At 40.4% G+C, this 18933-nt stretch overlaps 2 protein-coding genes across 2 annotated transcripts; both read left to right on the plus strand.

Moving 5' to 3' along the window:
• The first annotated feature begins 14731 nt into the window (after positions 1-14731).
• Positions 14732-16109, plus strand: LOC122040562 (transcription termination factor MTERF2, chloroplastic-like). Its single transcript, XM_042599917.1, has one exon. It carries the CDS (start codon positions 14792-14794, stop codon positions 15950-15952), a length of 1161 nt encoding a protein of 386 aa, XP_042455851.1. The 5' UTR covers positions 14732-14791; the 3' UTR covers positions 15953-16109.
• A 1207-nt stretch (positions 16110-17316) lies between these two features.
• On the plus strand, positions 17317-18706 carry LOC122044358. Its single transcript, XM_042604859.1, has one exon. It carries the CDS (start codon positions 17385-17387, stop codon positions 18537-18539), a length of 1155 nt encoding a protein of 384 aa, XP_042460793.1. The 5' UTR covers positions 17317-17384; the 3' UTR covers positions 18540-18706.
• Positions 18707-18933: the final 227 nt, after the last annotated feature.

An 18933-nucleotide genomic window follows, 5' to 3' on the forward strand; every position in this document is an offset into this window, starting at 1 on the left:
TTTGTGTGGCCGAAACCTTCTCATGGTGGAGATAGCTTTGGTGGCCGGATCTAAGAAGGAGAAGAAGGAGAGAAAAGAAGCCTCTTTTCTAGCATCCCTTGGAGCATGGTGGTGGTGGCCGAACCTCTTCATCCTAGGAGAAGTTTTGATGGCCGAAACTTGCAAGGAAGAAGAGGGTGCTTGGTGGTTCTCATCTTGGAAGATCGTTGCCCACACAACGTCCGAGGTTAGAAGAGGAATACGGTAGAAGATCAAGAGGTCTTTCTAAAAGGTATAACTAGTAATTTTTCTTTCCGCATCATACTAGTTATTTTTGGAAATAATACCAAATACAAGAGGCATACGATTCTAGAGTTTCGAATTTATTTTCGATATAGTGTTCTTTTGTTTTTCTTTTCCTTGTGATTTGATTGTTCTTTTTGGTTAACCTAAAGTTATTTTAGGAAATTAAATATTAGCTTTCCATAAAAGGTTTTGTCTAGTCGGTGGTGGTTGCTCCCATATCCAAGAAGGCCATGTGCCTCGCCACGTCAGTACTGGGAACCAATTATGGAAATTAATATTTAATGGAATTAATAACTTAAGGTGATTTGGGTCGAACGTGTTAAGTTCCGCAGGAGACCCAAGTCAAAACCTAAAAGAACGAATAGATTAAGTTTTGGATCAAACGTGTTAAGTTCCACAGGCGATCCAAAATTTAATTTAAAAGAACACATGGTAGCTAGGAAAAGGTTCAGACCTTTGTATAAAATTTTTGTACAGTGGAACCTCTAGGTTTTCCGAGTAGCAACCAACACCCAGTCCTTCATATCAAATTGTTTGGACAACCATACCCTTACTTCTGACAACACTTTGATATTGTTTCCAAGTACCAAAAATGTTATCTACGTATAGTACAAGAAATACCACCACATTTCCATCACATTTCTTGTATACACAAAACTCATTCGGTTATAAAATAAATCCATAGGTCTGGATTACTTTATTAAACCGAATGTACCAAGACCTTGAAGCTTTACTTCAGTCCATAGACTGTTTGAGCTTACACACAAGATGCTCTTTGCAATGAACCCTTCTGGTTGCTTTATATGGATGTTTTCTTCAAGACTTCCATTAAGGAAAGTTGTCTTGACATCCATTTGCTAAATCTCATAGATAAAAGAATCTGGGTAGACTTAAGCATGACTACCGGTAAAAAAGTTTCCTTTTTAAACAGGCCTTGCTTTAAAAGTTTCTACCTTCCTGTCTATCCCTCTTTTCCTATTGTAGACTTATTTTTATCCAATGGCTTTTACACTATTTGGTGATTTTATAAGTTTCCAGACTCTATTAGAATACATATATTCTAATTCTGTATTCTTTGCAAAGATGCTGCATCTTTATTTTGGAGTACTTCGTCATATGCCCGGAGATCAGGTTCATGTCCTCCAGGGATCGAGTCCAAAGACTCTCCCAAAACATGAATCTTTTTAGGTTGCCTAATAACCCTCCCACTACGACGAGATACTTTCTGCAATTGTGTATCATTTGTGATACGTGTTGCAGTTTCTTATGATATTTCATCTTGTACAGTTGGTACTAGGTTAGACGTGTCCTTTAATTTCCTTAATAACAATTTTTACTCATGGGGCTTGTGGTTTATAGTATAGTCCTTTTCTAAAATTGAGCATTGGTGCCAACAATGACCTTCCGATTTTAAGGACTACAAACCTCTTTTCATTTTTCTAGGATAACTCACAAACAAGTGAACTCATGTCCATTTTTCAGTGTCTCACGTGCTAGACCACCCAAATCTGAATATGCTTCAGACTAGGCTTACGCCCATTCTGCAATTCTATGGGAGTAGAGAGTTCTGACTTAGAAGGTACTATGTTCACTTCCGTTTTCAGTGTATATCCTTAAAATGAATTTGGTAATTTTCTAAATAACTCATCATCGATCTAATTATTCCATAAGAGTCTTATACCTTCTTTCTACTACACCATTCTGTTGGGATGTACCAAGTGCAATTAGTTGGGATTGAATCCCTACTTCTGATAAGTGACTCCTAAATTCTCCCAAGAGGTATTTGCTACTACGATCTCACCGTAGTGTCTCGATATTTTTACTTTGACATTTCTCTACATCAGCCTCGTACTCTTTGAACTAATCAAAACACTTAGACTTGCGGTGTATCAAGTAAATCTATCTGTGTCTTGAATAGTTGTCTATAAAATAGATGAAATATTCGAAACTACCTCTTATCTGGATAGTCATAGGACCACACAAATCAGAATGAACCAATTCCATTATATATTTGGCTCCATACCCCTTAGACTTAAAAGCTTCTTGGTTATTTTTCCTTCCAAGTAAGACTCTCAGGTTGGAAAGATTTCCACTACCAATGAACCCAAAAGTTCATCAGCTACCAATGAATCCTACTTAAGTTAAAATAACCTAGCCTTTGATGCCAAAGGTATAATTGGTTCATTTCTGAAGGTTACTTTTTCTTATTAAAGTTAGAAAATATGTTATTAATTTTCATTTATTGTATCGTGGGAGTTATTAGATTATAAATTCTCAACCAACGTACCAGAACAGATAACTTCCCTATTTTTCTTGATAACAAGTTTGTTATCAAAATAGACAGAATATCTATTCTTTAATAGTTTAGAAATCAAAATCAGGTTCTTTCTAAACTTAGTACGTAAAGACAATTTCTGAAAATCCATATTTTATTCCTATTAGGGAATAAACTTCTCCCACTGCAACAGCTGCTATTTTTGTAGCAGTGCCCATGTAGTCGGTGATTTTCCTTTCATATAGTTATCGGGTTTCCTGGAACCTCTGCAATGAATTGCAGACATGATCAGTGGCTCCCGTATCTACACATCAGGTACCGGTAGATAACACCACTAATTATGTATTAACTAATGAAATATACCTATATTGTTCTCAGTTCTAAGAGGACAGTCTACCTTAATGTCCAAGTCCTATTTCCAATCATTATAATTGGGACTACAAAGTCTATTCTATAGTATAACAACTAGGGGATTGACAAACATTTAAAATCCTAAGAATCACAAAAATATTTGGTCAAGACCAACTCCTTAAAATCCCCGTGAATTTTGTATGCTATGATAGTGTGGACGTATACAAAATCAAAGAGGAGATTTTATCCATTAATTTTATTATCTCGTCAACCTTTTTTTATGATGAATAAAATTAATAGTTGGTCTGTCTTTGATCAAATATTTGGTCAAAACTTTTGAATTTAAAATAACATTGATTCCTCAAACAATATTATTTAAATTTACCAACACCTCAAACACCGTGAATTTTGCATGCCACGATAGTGTGGACGTATACAAAATTAAACATTTGTAAGAGGAGGGTTTTACCCATTAATTATCTTGTCAATAAATCTTTATGACAAATAAAATTACCTCAAACACCGTGAATTTTGTATGCCACGATAGTGTGGACGTATACAAAATCAAACATTTGTAAGAGAGGTTTTTAATTTTATTATCTTGTCAACCTATTTATTTGACAAATTAATAATTGGTTTTCTTCGGTCACACAAATAATAGCAGTGACTCCGATGGGGAGGATACTATTAGACGTGCCTAAGTGTATACCATTACTTGACACTAAGTCCATTAATAAGATTGTGCCTCTTCCGATGGGGAAGATCACACGCTCTTAATTAACTTCCTACAGTCATCCAAAATGGAAGTTTGATCTAGTGATCCGCAAACAAGCTCATCCGATATAGAGGAAGGCACTCAGAGCCAACGCACAAGCTTGTTGCATCACTTACAAACCAGTAATGGAGACCGTGGAATTTATTAAAATAAATCCCTCTCCCACTTAGTTATTTAAAGTGAGGAATTTTAAACTATCCTAGCATACATCACATGCATACACACACATCACAGTAAATAAAAGCAATAAACATGGAAATTAATTTTCTAACTATTATGGCCTTTTTCTGTCACTGTTCTCCGTGTGCTCCAACCCAAGCTGCTGCCATCTTTAGCCACCGCCATTGGGTCGAGTCGTCGCATCCATCTTGCTTCTTATTCCGCTGCGCCTCTGGTGCTCCAAAAGTACCACACCTCGCAAAAATCCGATCCGCGACAAAAATAGAATTTTATATATATCGATCCCATATTCCACGAGGGAATGTACATGTAATCTAGATCGAAAATAAAATTCTAAAATCCTAGGGCTAATACAGCTCCTGCTGTATTAGTTACATACAATCATGCACACACAATTAAATGCCCTTGACATGTCTAAGGGTCCAATCACACACAATAAAAATATGTCATAATAGTTAGAGCCTGCAACCACAAAGTTAGCACATCCTACTATTATCCTACCTAAATTATGTATGGGATGTGCATAATCTATTTGAAAACCAAACACACAGAGGCAAACCCTAGCTCTGATACCAATTGTTGGTTAGTCCTAGGAAAATGTACCGGTTACACTGTACAAAATTTTTTTGTACAAGTGTCGAACCTTTCCTTAAATAACCTATTGTGTTCTTTAGAAGTTAAATTAGGAATCGCAGACGGAACTTAATATCATTGATTCCAAATTTAACTTATCTGTTCTTAATGGTTTAGATTTGAATTGCAAGCAGAACTTAACACTATTGATTCAAATCCACCTATGTTATTAATTTCATTAAATATTAATTTTCAAAATTGGCTTCCAGGACTGCATGGCGAGGCACATGACCTTCTTGGATATGGGAGCAACCACAACCGCCTAGACAAAGCCTTTTAAGGAAAGCTAATATTTAATTTCCATAAATAACTCTAGGTTTAACTAAAAAGAACAATCGAATAACAAATTCAAAAAATAAAACAAAAAAAACACAAATTCGAAGCAAATCCGAAAACTCTAGAATCATATGCCTCTTATGTTTGGTATTTCCAAAAATAACTATACAATGAAAAACTAGTATGATGCGGAAAACAATTACTAGTTATACCTTTCTTTGTAAGCAAAAATAACCTCTTGATCTTCTACCGTATTCCTCTTCTAACCTCGGACGTTGTGTGGGCAACGATCTTCCAAGACGAGAACCACCAAGCACATTCTTCTTCCTTCTAGGTTTCGGCCACCACAATTCTCCAAGAGAAGTAGAGGTCCGACCACCACCACCAAGCTCCAAGGGATGCAAGAAACAAAACCTCCTTTCTCTCCTTCTTCTCCTAGCTAGAACCGGCCACCATCAAGAGCACCAAGAGAGGTTGCCGCCGACCACAAGAAGAAGAGAAGAGGGAGAAGCTAGGGCCGGCCACAAAGGAGGAAAAGAGAGGAGAAGAATAATAGAGTCGTTCTTTTTGAAGGCACCTCTACCCCTTCTTTTATAATCCTTGGTCTTGGCAAATAAGGAAATTTAAATAAAAAAACTTCCTTAATTCTTTTGCCATGAAAAGGAAAATTTATTTAATTAAAAATAATTTTCTCTTCTCAATATACATGGCCGACCACCTATTTCCCCAAAACAAGGAGAGTTTTAATTAAAACAAAAATTAAAACTTCCTAATTTGTTTCCGGAAATTTATAAAAAATTTCTCCAATAATTTTTCCCTTCATGGTGGTTTGTAAAAAGGAAATTTTATAAATTAAAATCTTTCTTTTAAATATGTGGATAAAAAGAAAGTTATCTCTAAAAATTAAAATCTCTTTTAATCTACAAATAAGGAAAGATATCAAATCTGTTCTTAATCTTTTGTAGAAACTTATAAAAGAGAATATTTAATTTTTAAACTCTCTTTTAAATCATGAACATGGTTAAAAGGGAAAGTTTTCTCAAAATTAAAATCTACCTTTCAATCTACAAATAAGGAAAGATTTCAAATATTTTCTTAATCTTTTGTAGAAAGCTATAAAAGGAAAGATTTAAATTTTAAACTCTCTTTTAAAACCATGATATCCACACATAAGAAATAATTTTAACAAAAAAAACCTTTTTAATATGATGTGGCCGGCCACCTAAGCTTGGGCTCCAAGCTATTGGTCGACCACCTTAAGGCTCATCCTTTAGGCTTGGACGACCCTAAGCTTGAGTTTCAAGCTTAGCTTGGCCGGCCCCTATAGGTTGGGTAAGAAGGTGGGTATGTGGTGGGTATAAATTTCTATATACAAGAGGCTACGATAGGGACCGAGAGGAGGAATTGATTTTGGTCTCCCGATGAAATTAAGCTTCCCGTGTTCGCCCCGAACACACAACTTAATTCCATCAATAATAATTCATTCCACTAAAGAACTATTATTGAACTACCGCACCAATCCCAAATTACATTTTGGGCTCCTTCTTATTATGAGTGTGTTAGTCTCCCTGTGTTTAATATATCGAATGCCCACTAATTAAATGAGTTACTGACAACTCACTTAATTAATATCTTAGTCCAAGAGTAGTACCACTCAACCTTATCATCATGTTGGACTAAGTCCACCTGCAGGGTTTAACATGACAATCCTTATGAGCTCCTCTTGGGGACATTATCAACCTAGATCACTAGGACATAGTTTCCTTATATAATCAACAACACACACTGTAAGTGATATCATTTTCCAACTTATCAGGCTTATTGATTTATCGAACTAAATCTCACCCATTGATAAATTAAAGAAATAAATATCAAATATATGTGTTTGTTATTATATTAGGATTAAGAGCACACACTTCCATAATAACTAAGGTCTAGTTCTTTTATCAACTCAGTATAAAAAGAACTTACCTAAAATGGTTCTACTCAATACACTAAGAGTGTACTAATGTAATTTATTAGTCAAGATAAACTAATATCTAATTACACTACGACTATTCCAACGGTTTGTTCCTTTCCATCTTAGTCGTGAGCTACTGTTTATAATTTATAAGGTGCTGATAACATGATCCTCTGTGTGTGACACCACACACCATGTTATCTACAATATAAATTAATTGAACAACTACATTTATCGTAAATGTAGATATTTGACCAATGTGATTCTTATTTCTAGATAAATGTTTATACCAAAAGCTAGGCTTTTAGTATACACTCTAACATTATCAACCTATATTACTAGGACATAGTTTTCTTCTATAATCAACAACACACACTATAAGTAATATCATTTTCCCAACTTATCGGGCCTATTGATTTATCGAGCTAAATCTCATCCTCTGATAAGTAAAAAAAATAAATATTAAATATATGTACTTGTTATTATATTAGGATTAAGAGCACACACTTCCATAATAACTAAGGTCGTGTAAAGGGGGAGCTAAGGCAAACCCTAAGGTAACATTTAAAGCTCATTCTTACAATTCTAGTAGGATGCATGCTAGTAGTCTTTTTGCCATTGTCAATAATGATAAGCATGTTAACACTAGAAATCGATACATGTGCTTAGGAGCCAAGCATGTTAGTCTAGATAAGAACAATTCTAGAAATGCTAACCCTAGAATTAACTCATCTAAGGCTAAGGAAAATCTAGATAGAAATCCCAAATCATCTAGACACATGCCTAGGAATACCTCAAAGAAAAATGATAAATCAAAACTTGAGGTATTAGAGAAAGAAAATCAAGTCTTGAGGTCAAGACTTGACTCTCTAGAAAAGGCTCTTAAGGATTTAACTCTAGGGTCTAAGGGTCAAAAATCCAAGTCCAAGGACAAGAAAGGTTTGGGTCACAAACCTAAGTCCCAATTGGTCAAGCCCACTTATCATAATGTTTCATTCGATTATGGAACAAAACCTAGAGCTAGGAAGACCATTACCAAGGTCACAAGGGGAGTCACCCCTATAGTTGACCTTGATGAGACCCAAATGACCAAGGCTTTAAAGCCTAAGAGGGTCATTAGGAGGGTTGCTAGGGAAGTTATCCCTAGTGAATATTTAGTGAACCCAATGAGCTATAATAGGTATTGGGTTCCTAGGAGCATCTTCTCTACCCCATAGATGGGTTAGAGAGTGTCAACTCCGATTAGAAGGGTAGTTAACCCAACTTTGAGGAAATTGACACTCAAGGAGTATTTTCAAGGTTTTGAGAACTTTTGAAAATGAAATGGAATTATCATTTACTCCTTTGAAGAGTTAAATGTGCCTAAAGATTGGAAATTTCATTTTTAATCTCAATTGGCACAATTTGGGAAAATCTAGAGAACTCTCAAAAAAAATGAAACATGCCAAGTTTTGAGGATAAATTTGATCTTTAAGTGGCATGAATTAATCTAGAGTTCAAGAAGTGTCAAAATTAGGATTTTGGCATTTTGGGGCAATCTAGGATTAAATTTGAAGTTAGCCAAGTGGTTAAGGATACTTAGATAGGTAATCTAGGTATATTTATTTATGCTAAATCTTGCCATGATTGTTTGCCCTCACATGTCATGACATCATGTTTAGTTTTATTATCATTTGAAATGTCATGATAATGCTTAGGCTAGTTTTTATGTCATGTTTATTTAAGTTTCAAACTTTATGCCATGACATCATGACTTTGGCACATGTTTTCATTTATGATACCATTTTATGCCATGTCATCATCTCTTGCATTAATAATCAATTGAATTGATTTAAGGATGAAAAACACATTTTGATATTGAGATCAAATTTGTGTTTATAAAATGCATGAGACTTTAGTCTAAGATACCTAAACCCATATCTCACATTAAAATTGCCATGGATGTGTTTGATACACTTTAGATGTGTGTGAGATATTAGGATCATGAATTAGGATCAAGGTGCATAGTTCTTGTACCTAGATGAGCCTAATTCAAGAAATGGAGGATCATAGGGAAAGCTTGTGTACAAGTCATGTACATTTAGCCCTAAGATTATAGTCCTAAATTAAAAGGTTTAAAATCATTTTGAAATTGATTTGGAAAACCTTGATGAAGCCATCTTAGTGATTGCATTCATCATTGAACATTGTGATACAAAGTTGAGTTAAACTTGAACTATTTCAAAGTTTTTGAACTTTGTATCAAGATTGAAAAATGGAAGTTATTTTCATAGAAAACTATTTTTCCATGATAGTATATGTTATGAGGAATGTATCCTCAAAATTTCACAATTTTTCGAATTTTCTGAAATTTTCTAGGAGTTTCTGAATTTCGGGAAGGAAATTTCAGAAATCTCCTGTCAGAGTCTGGATCGGTCTGGGGACCGATCCAGGGAAGTCCTGATCGGTCTGCGGACCGATCCAGTGAAGCATGGATCGGTCTGCAGACCGATCCAGTAAGATCCAGAGAGCTTGGTGCGATCTGGTGAAGGCCTGATCGGTCTGGTGACCGATCAGTGACGATCCAGTGCGATCAATGAAGCATGGATCGGTCTGGGGACTGATCCAGGGGGTTTTGATCGGTCTTAGGACCGATCAGTGCGTGCCAGTTTCTGATTTTCAGCAGGTGTCTGAAATTTCAGTTTTTGGGAGTTGAGTTTCGGGTTTCTAAAGGTTTGAAACTCTCCAAGACATTGTTGGTGCAATGGTCAAGGGGGAGTTGACCTTTAGGGGGAGTTTTTACCTAATTGTCAAGGGAGTTGACTCTTAGGGGGAGTTTTTACTCCTTAAGGCTTTTGAGGATTAGTGACATAGGATTGTCACTAAGTTGATTGTTGAGTTTAGTATCAAGGGGGAAATTAAGAGTTTCAATGAAAGGTATGGGACTTTCATTAGGAGGAAACTCTTGACCTTGATTCTCTCTTTTTGATGTGTGTCAAAAAGGGGGAGAGTGTTGGAGAATGGGAGAATGTTCTAGATAATGTTCAAGGAAGAACATTGAAGAACATTGGGAAACCTAAGTTAGGTTATCGGATTAACCTAACTTGATTATGGTTTTGTCAAACATCAAAAAGGGGGAGATTGTTGGTGCAACCTTAGGTCAAGGTTGACCTGGTTGACCTGACTCGAGTTGACCTGACTCGAGTTGTATTTTGATGTTTGACTTAGGAAGATTGTTGGTGCAACCTTAGGTCAAGGTTGACCTAGTTGAGTTGTATTTTGATGTTTGACACTCGTGGAAGAGTTGTATTCTTGATATGGGATAAATGTTTGGGAGATTATTGGTGCAACATAGGTCAAGGTTGACCTGGTTTACCTGATTCGGGAAAGAGTCCAAGTATGGAGACTTAGCAACGGAAAAAGTCCAAGCAGGGAAACTTGGCACTGGAAAAGTCCAAGCAGGGAGCTTGGCACGCGAAAAGTCCAAGTGTGGAGACTTGGCACGGGAAAAGTCCAAGTATGGAGACTTGGCACTGGAAAAGTCCAAGTATGGAGACTTGGCACGGAGAAGTCCAAGCAGGGAGCTTGGCATGAGGGAAAGTCCTAACTGGGATATTAGGCAGTGTGGAAAGTCCTGGTGAGTGAAGCCAGGCAGTGGGAAAGTCCTAACTGGGATGTTAGGCAGTTGGAAAGTCCTGGTGAGTGAAGCCAGGCAGTGAGAAAGTCCTAACTGGGATGTTAGGCAGTGTGGAAGTCCGGGTGAGTGAAGCCAGGCAAGGGAAAATCCAGATGGATCAAGGGTGATCGGACATCTGGTGTTGGGAAGTCCAAGTAGATCAAGGGAGTGATCGGATACTTGGCACGAAGAGGAAAGTCCAAGTGGGTCAAAGGGATTGACCGAACACTTGGTAGAGAATTCTAGCAGGTCAAGGGAGTGACCAGATGCTAGGAATGATGAACCAACAGGTCAAGGTTGACCGGATGTTGGTGTAGAAGCCTGAGGTTTAGGCCTGGGGAGTTTGGATCGGTCTGGGGACCGATCCAGTGATACACTGGATAGCCTGATCGGTCACCAGACCGATCAGTAACCATCCAGTGTCTTACTGTAGGTTATCTGATCGGTCTGGAGACCGATCAGACAACGATCAGGAGGCGCAAAGAAGTTCGGGAGAAGAGAAGCCTGATCGGTCCGTAGACCGATCAGGAGGTTCCCTGATCGGTCCATGGACCGATCAGAGACAGAACAGAAGCGAAGGCAAGGAAATGGATCGGTCTGTGGATCGATCCACATGGAGCCTGATCGGTCCACAGACCGATCCAGGCACTAGCCGTTGCGACACAACGGCTAGATTTCTTCTGTGTTTCTTCGCTTTCTTCGCAGGTTATAAAAGGAGGGCTGTTGCTGCGTACATTCTTGCTTCTTCTTCTTCCATTGGATTGAAGCTTCTGCTTCTGTGTTTGATTCACGGGCTTTGTTGAGCTCGCTTCCGAAGCTTCGCGTGAGCTTCCAGTCGTCGATCAGCTGCTGCGTTTGGGTTGTGAAGTTGCTGCTTCATCGCCTCCGATCGACAGAGAAGGCAAGCGAGTTTTGCATTCATATTGTTGTTTGTATTTGCTTCTTGCTTTCCTTGTACTCCTTTCTTGTTGTTACAAGTATTGTGGCGAGGTTTCTCCACCCACAAGGAGCATTTATTAGCCGGTTCTCCGGGGACTCATCCACCGACGGATTGATAGGCTTCGTCCACCTTACGGACACGCCGAGGAGTAGGAGTTTATCTCCGAACCTCGTTACATCGGTTTGTTTGAGGTTTGTCTTCTTTCCCTTTCGTTTCTGTGTTTATTTTCCGCTGCGCTAACACGTTTTGTAGAAACGCGACGATTTGGGGTCGGCTATTCACACCCCCCTCTCTAGCCTCCGTACGAAGGATCCTAACAATTTATTCTGCAATGCAACTAGTTTTGTTTTCTTTGTATAGATCCTGAAATACCAACACAAGAGGCTAGCGATTTTGTGTTTCGACTTTGTGTTTCGATTTTGTATATCAATTTTGTATTTCGATCTTGTGCTTCGATTGTGGTATCTGAAGTTAAACCTAAGGTTACTGTAAGGAGTTTAAATATTCAATTTCTTTGAAAGACTTGTCTAAGAAGTGGTGGATGATCCCATAACCAAGAAGGCCGAGTGCCTCGCTAACGACCTGGAAGTCAATCCTTGAAATAAATATTTAATCAACTTCTGTAATATAGTTTAACTTTTGAAGAAGACATGAGTTAAACTTGGATTAATAATGTTAACAATCCAAGTTCAACTTCTGAAAATCACATGGGTTGTTAGGAAAAGTTCTGTGCTTGTATAAATTTTTTTTACAAGGGAAACATAATGGGGTTTCGAGTAGCACCCAACATTTTCACCTTACAAAATTCCCAACAAGACAATCAAGTCCCGCACTTAACTCAACCTACCAACGAATGCACCACTGAGGTACGAAGAATGCTCAATGCAAAGGCACAACAAAAGCCTCAAGCAAGCCAATAACACCAACAAGTACAGAAAAACTCTCAACCTTTATTATCCTTATAACAAAGGAGTACAAGTAGAACAATACAGAATTGCTTACAAGTCGCTCATGATCCGCCTATACAAATCCTTCACGATCTTGCTCACAATTCTTTACGATTCGCCCTAGACAAAGCCACCTTGGAACTTGCTTAGAATCTCGCCCAAGATTTGCCTCTTGGCCACTCCCCTTGACTCTCCTTGGCACCACTCTTGGCCCCCTCTTGCCAATGACCCACCTTGCCTATTTATCATGCATAGACAAGTGGTTACAAGGAAGTTACATGGTAGTTGCCCCAACCACCAATGCCACATGTACAAAACCTACTCAACTTCTACAAAATCATTTTGTTCACATGTCTTGGCTACATTGGCTCCATGCCAAGTGGCAGCCCACACGCCTTGTGCTTTGCCCCATCATCATGCAACATTGGCCCATGCCAAGTGTCAGCATGCACAGCTTGTGCTTCTCTCCCATGGCTTCACTGTATTGGTCCACGCCAAGTGTCAATCTACACACCTTGTGTTTAACCATGATTTGGCTTCGTTGGCACCACGGACAAGTCCATCTGTCTGCCTTTCGCACCATGGATAAGTCCATCTGTCCGCACCACAAACAAGTCCATCCGTCTGCTCAGTCCATGACTCCACTTCCTTAGCTCCATGCCAAAGTCTGTATGTACACCAAGTGCTCGACCCACGGCTCTGTTTCTTTGGCACCACGAACAAGTCCATCTGTCTGTTTCCTTAGCACCACGGACAAGTCCATCTATCCGCACCTTTGTTTCCACAGACAAGTTCATCCGTCCTCTCCTTCGGCAACACGGACAAGTCCATCTGTTCGCTCCTTTGTTGATTAGCATGCCCAACACACATGCCTTGCTCGCATGATCACCAAGTTTACTCTTGCATATCTAGTACATTAGACAGCACCCCGTGTACTGTCACAAGTCTCCACCATGCTTAGAAGATTGCCAAGTCTATCTCCTGCAGACTTGGGCTTGAGCAGCGCCCCGCGCACCGCTCCAATGTTTGGCATGCCTTGCGCGTGTGTCATGCTCGCTGGATTGCCAAGTCTTTGTCTTCTGCATGACTTGGGCTTAGGCAACCTTGTGTTGCCGATCCACTGGCTACTTGGCATGTCTTGCGCACATGTCACGCCCGCTTCTTTGCCAAGTATGCCTCTTGCAAACCTGGGCTTAGACAGTGCCCTACGCACTACCAAAATCCTTTGCCACATCTAAGCATGCCTTGTGTGCATGTCGGCTCAGACATTACCAAGTCTTCCAACTATAGACTTGGGCTTGGACAACCCTGTGCTGCCGCTTTGCTTAGCATGCTTTGCGCGCATGCCACGCCTTGAACATTTGTCAAGTCTGTCTCCTGCAAGACTTGGGCTTTGGACAACACTCTGCATACCATCAGAATCCTCGCCACTGCTTAGCATGCCTAGCTTGGATGTATGCCAAGTCTTCCTCCTTTAGACTTAGGCATGGACAGTGCCCCGCGCGCTGCTAGTACGCTGCTTAGCATGACTTGCGCCCATGCCATACTCGCTGATTTACCAAGTCTGCCTCTTGCCAGACTTGGGCTTGGACATCCTGACGCCGCCCAAATGCTCTGCTGCTTGGCATGGCTCGCGCTCATGCCACGCTTGCTGGAATGCTAAGTCTACCTCCTGCGGACTTGGGTTTGGACAGTACCCCACGCATTGCCAGTCCGCTGCTTGGCATGGCTAGCGCCCATGCTACGCTCGAAGGAATGCCAAGTCTGCCTTCTGCATGACTTGGCTTGACAACCCCATGCTACCCAAAGTTAGGAGGCTAACAAATCACCCCCACCAAAAGAATTCAACGCTCTCGTCTAACACTTCCAAAGGCAAGCCTTCCGCTCCAGTATTGTTCCCATGAACTTGCTGGAATCATTCGGTGAGAATCTAGCTAACGGAGGACAAATTGGCACTTTTCTGCGAATCTGAACACGTTCCTCCATCAGAGACCCATGAATTCACTTCTTTGAAGCCTTCCCCTTAGCAATCTTTTCCATCAGATTATACTCAGCAACTTTCTATGTGAAAGAACTGAATAAGACTTCGAGCAATGCCATCCGTTCTTTTATTTCATGATTGCTTCTAGTCATCTTTTATTAAATTTTTGCTCAAACTTTGGCTTCTTTTGGTCAAATTTTGGCTCTTATACCAATTGTCACAGGGATAAATTTTCACCTTAGAAAATTTCTTGCACAGTAATCAAGTCCCGCACTTGACTCAACCTACCAACAAATGCATTACCGAGGTACAAAGAACGTATAATGCAAAGGCACAACAAAAACCCCAAGCAAATCCACAATACCAACCAGTACAAAAAAAAAAAACAAAACTCTCAATTTTTATTATCCTTATAATAAAAGAGTATAAGTGGAATAATATAAAATTACTTACAAATTACTCAGGTTGAATAAACCCTATTTTTCCCGAGTGTGTGGCGCTGGCGTCGCATCAAACAGATTGTTCGCTCAGCGATGTTTCGGCGTCTCTGCGCCGGCGTCCACCGTCAACTTCAAGTGACCGTCACTCTCTGCCATCGTCGGACCGCTGCCGCCTCGAGTCCACACTTTCTGGGATTCGTCAAACCCTATTATGCTTCCTCCGTCAGCGCCGACGATCCCTCATCCCCGACCGCCTCCTTTCTGTCGAGATCGTGCGGGATCTCCGACCATGCCGCCTTCTCCATCTCCAAGAAAGTCCCGATCGACGCCCTCGACCAAGCGCTCCGGGTGCTCGCCCTCCTCAAGGACTACGGCTTCGACGAAGCCCATCTCGTCCGCCTCGTCGACCGCTTTCCTCGTGTCCTCCTGATGGACGTCAAGAAGACCTTGAAGCCCAAGCTGGAGCTCTTCCGCGGGATCGGCCTCGTCGGAACCGACCTCCCGGAGATCCTGTCAGCTAGGCCCGTTCTGCTCAGGTACAGCGTAGAGAAGCGATTGGTCCCCAACTCTGAGCTCCTCAAATCAATTTCGATAACGAATGCGAACCTTGTGGATGCCCTAAAGCACTCACCTTGGTTGATCACCTTCGGCACCGGCACTACCCTTCTTCCCAAGGTCGATGCTCTCCGCGCATACGGCGTACCCAATGAAGTAATCTTACTGCTTTTGACCCGTTACGGCCACGCTTTGGTGACAGATACAGATCGATTCAATGAGACCTTTGATGAGATAAAGAAGATGGGAATCTCACCGAAGAGAACCACGTTCGCCCGTGCCCTCGGGGTGCTCGCTATCTTGCCCAAGAAGAAGTGGGAGGAGATAGTGGAGAACTTGAGGGGATTGGGATGGTCGCAGGATCTTGTCTCGGAGGCCTTCGCAAAGCAACCTCACCTTGCGCGGGTATCAATTGAGAAGACAACGAAGATTGTGAAGTTTTTGGAAGAGAAGCTGGCATGGACACCGGAGGACATTGTGAAGTATCCAGCTGTTCTGTTGATGAGCCTGGAGAAAAGGTTGATGCCCAGGTATGCCGTCCTGCACATTCTCATGCAAAGGGGATTGATCAAGCCTGGCGTCAGTGGGAATCATTTCCTGGTTTCGAACGAGAAGTTCAGGATGCAATTTGTGACCAAGTATCAAGAGAAAGCTCCAGAAATAGTCGAAGCTATCAACGGAGTGGAATCGGGTAGATGATAACAATGTGTTCTTGACAAATTTGCTAACAAGCAAACTCTGCTGTAAGATAAGCCAATTGTATGCAGGCAAGGTTGAGTTGTTGCATGCATCTTTGCTAGATTTTGTTGTGTTAACTTAAACTCAGTTGATAGCATGTTACTTGTTGCTTAGAGTATGATTGAGATGTATACCTCTATTAAGCTTTTGAAAGTTGATTTTTGATTGATCTAGTTGGCCCTATAGACTCAACTTATGCTGTTGATTTTCCTTTTGTGGGAGTGATATTAGTTAATAGTGCCTTTACTAATTACAATTGTTTTATCCTCTATTGATTCTGAGAGTGTGACTATGTGGGATGGAATGAAGAAAATCATTTCACTGAAAGATCTGATCAGTGATCTTAGCTTATGGCGTATGATTGAAATGATACTATCAAGCTTTTGAAAATTGATTTTTGATCAATGGAATTAGTTAGTGCCATAGAGATATTTGACATATTTTATATATAGTGGGAGGAGGATGTGTAATTGTTTCTTTTGTTTCCCGATGATCAGTTCATTGTAGTAAAAAATAATTATGTTTATCTCAAATGTCCCTTACAATTTATCCCTAAGTTACGTAAAAGGAGGTAAATTACGAAGTCAATTTATGATCAACCCCTAAATTGATTTAGAGGTGGGAACGGTTTTTTCTTTTGGGCATCTCATGGAGACCCAAATTGTCAGGATGATAAATTTGTAGGTTGTTGGAGTGCTTGGTCAACATCAGTGTGGATCCCATCCCAGGCAGATCATCTTCATCTGTCACACATATGATCAATCCTTTTTACGATCTATCAATCCACTGACCTCGAAGTTTATTAAAGAAAATTTGACAAAAAACATGGAGAAGAAGATGATCATAAGGTATACAACTCTGCACATTCCTCGATGATAGTTTCATGTAAAACTCTGAACTCAATGCTAATCAGGTATTTTATCCACAAGTGGTTGCTGTCATCAAAGGATAGAAATTCCAGAAACACCTTTTTTCTATCTACCAGGTTTTTGGTTCCAATATCCATTTCACTGCAACTTCTCTGCCAAATGAATGAGTTTATAATGCCATGGATATCTGATCTTCGTTGTTCCTTCCTTCAAAGTTGGATTAAGTTTTTATACACTTAACTACGCATAATATCATAAATATATTTTTTAAATTAATATTTGATATTTTTTTGTTAATTTAGTATTCAATTTTTACTAATTAATATTTGTCTTAGAGATGAGAAACGAAGGACAAAGTAAATAGACGTTGTAAATTTTTAGGAAAAAAAAAATGAAAGGGTTATGATAAAATTCCGTATAAATGAGGGACGAAGGGGCAACTTTTTCAACGAATCAAATTTTGGTCGAAAGGTCTCTGCTGCCGTCGTTAGGTCGAGCAGTTCGTTTACAGAGCGAAATCAACAATGTTTCGACGTCTCTGCGCCGCCATCCACCGTCGACTTCAAGTGACTACCACTCTCGGCCATCGTCGGATCACCGCCCCCTCCCGCCCACACTTTCTGGGATTCGTCAAAGCCTATTCTGCTTCCTCCGTCGGCGCCGACGATCCCTCATCCCTGACCGCTTCTTCCCTCATGAGATCGTGCGGGATCTCCGACCGTGCCGCCCTCTCCATCTCCAAGAAAGTCCAGCTTGACACCCTCGACAAAGCGCTCTCGGTTCTCACCCTCCTCAAGGACTACGGCTTCGACGAAGCCCATCTCGTCCGCCTCGTCGACCGCCTTCCCGGTGTTCTCGTGATGAACGTCGAGAAGATCTTGAAGCCAAAGCTGGAGCTTTTCCGCGGGATCAGCCTCGTCGGAACCGCCCTCCCGGAGATCCTGTCAGCTTGGCCCGTTCTGCTCGGATGCAGCTTAGAGAAGCGATTGCTCCCCAACGCTGAGCTCCTCAAATCAATTTTGATAACGAATGCGAACCTTGTGAATGCCATAAAGAACTCACCTTGGTTGATGGCCATAGACATCAGAACCAAAGTGCTTCCCAAGGTCGATGCTCTGCGCGCACACGGCGTGGCCGATGACGTAATCTTAGTGCTTTTGATCCGTTACGGCCACACTTTGGTGACAGATACAAATCGATTCAATGAGGCCTTTGACAAGATCAAGAAGATGGGAATCTGTCCGAAGAAAACTACTTTCGCCCATGCACTCGGGATGCTTGCTAAGTTGCCCGAGAAGAAGTGGGTGGAGAAAGTGGAGAACTTTATGGGATTGGGATGGTCACAGGATAATGTCTTGGAGGCCTTCTCAAAACAGCCTTACATTGTGCGGATATCGACTGAGAAGACAAGGAAGATTGTGGAGTTTCTGGAAGAGAAGCTGGGATGGACACCGGAGCACACTGTAAAGTATCCGGTTGTTCTGTTGATGAGCCTGGAGAAGAGGTTGTTGCCCAGGTGTGCCGTCCTGAGCATTCTCATGCACAAGGGATTAATCAAGCCTGGCTTCACAGGGTATCATTTTCTGATGTCGAGCAAGAACTTCCAGATGGAATTTGTGACCAAGTATCAAGCAAAAGCTCCAGAAATAGTCGAAGTTATTAGAAGAGTGAAATCCTGAAGATGATAACAATGTGTTCTAGACAATTTGCTAACAAGCAAACTCTGCTGTAAGATAAGCCAATTGTAAGCAGGCAAGGTTGAATTTTTTCATGCATCTTTGCTAGATTTTGTTGTGTTAACTTAAACTCAGTTTATGGCTTGTTACTTGTTACTTAGAATATGATCGAGATGAATACTATTAAGCTTTTGAAAGTTGATTTTTTTATTGATCTAGTTGGCCCTATAGACTCAAATTATGTTGTTGATTGATCTAGTTGAATTATCAAAATGGCCGCCTTTTTTAATTTTTAATTAAAAGGGTGCCCTATCTCATCAACCCCTTATAAAATGAGAGAGATACCCTCCAGTATATTGTTCGATCTTATTATCTCTTGTCATTCGGTCCAATCAGT

The sequence above is a fragment of the Zingiber officinale genome, chromosome 2A (genome assembly GCF_018446385.1).
Source record: "Zingiber officinale cultivar Zhangliang chromosome 2A, Zo_v1.1, whole genome shotgun sequence".
Classification (NCBI taxonomy): domain Eukaryota; kingdom Viridiplantae; phylum Streptophyta; class Magnoliopsida; order Zingiberales; family Zingiberaceae; genus Zingiber; species Zingiber officinale.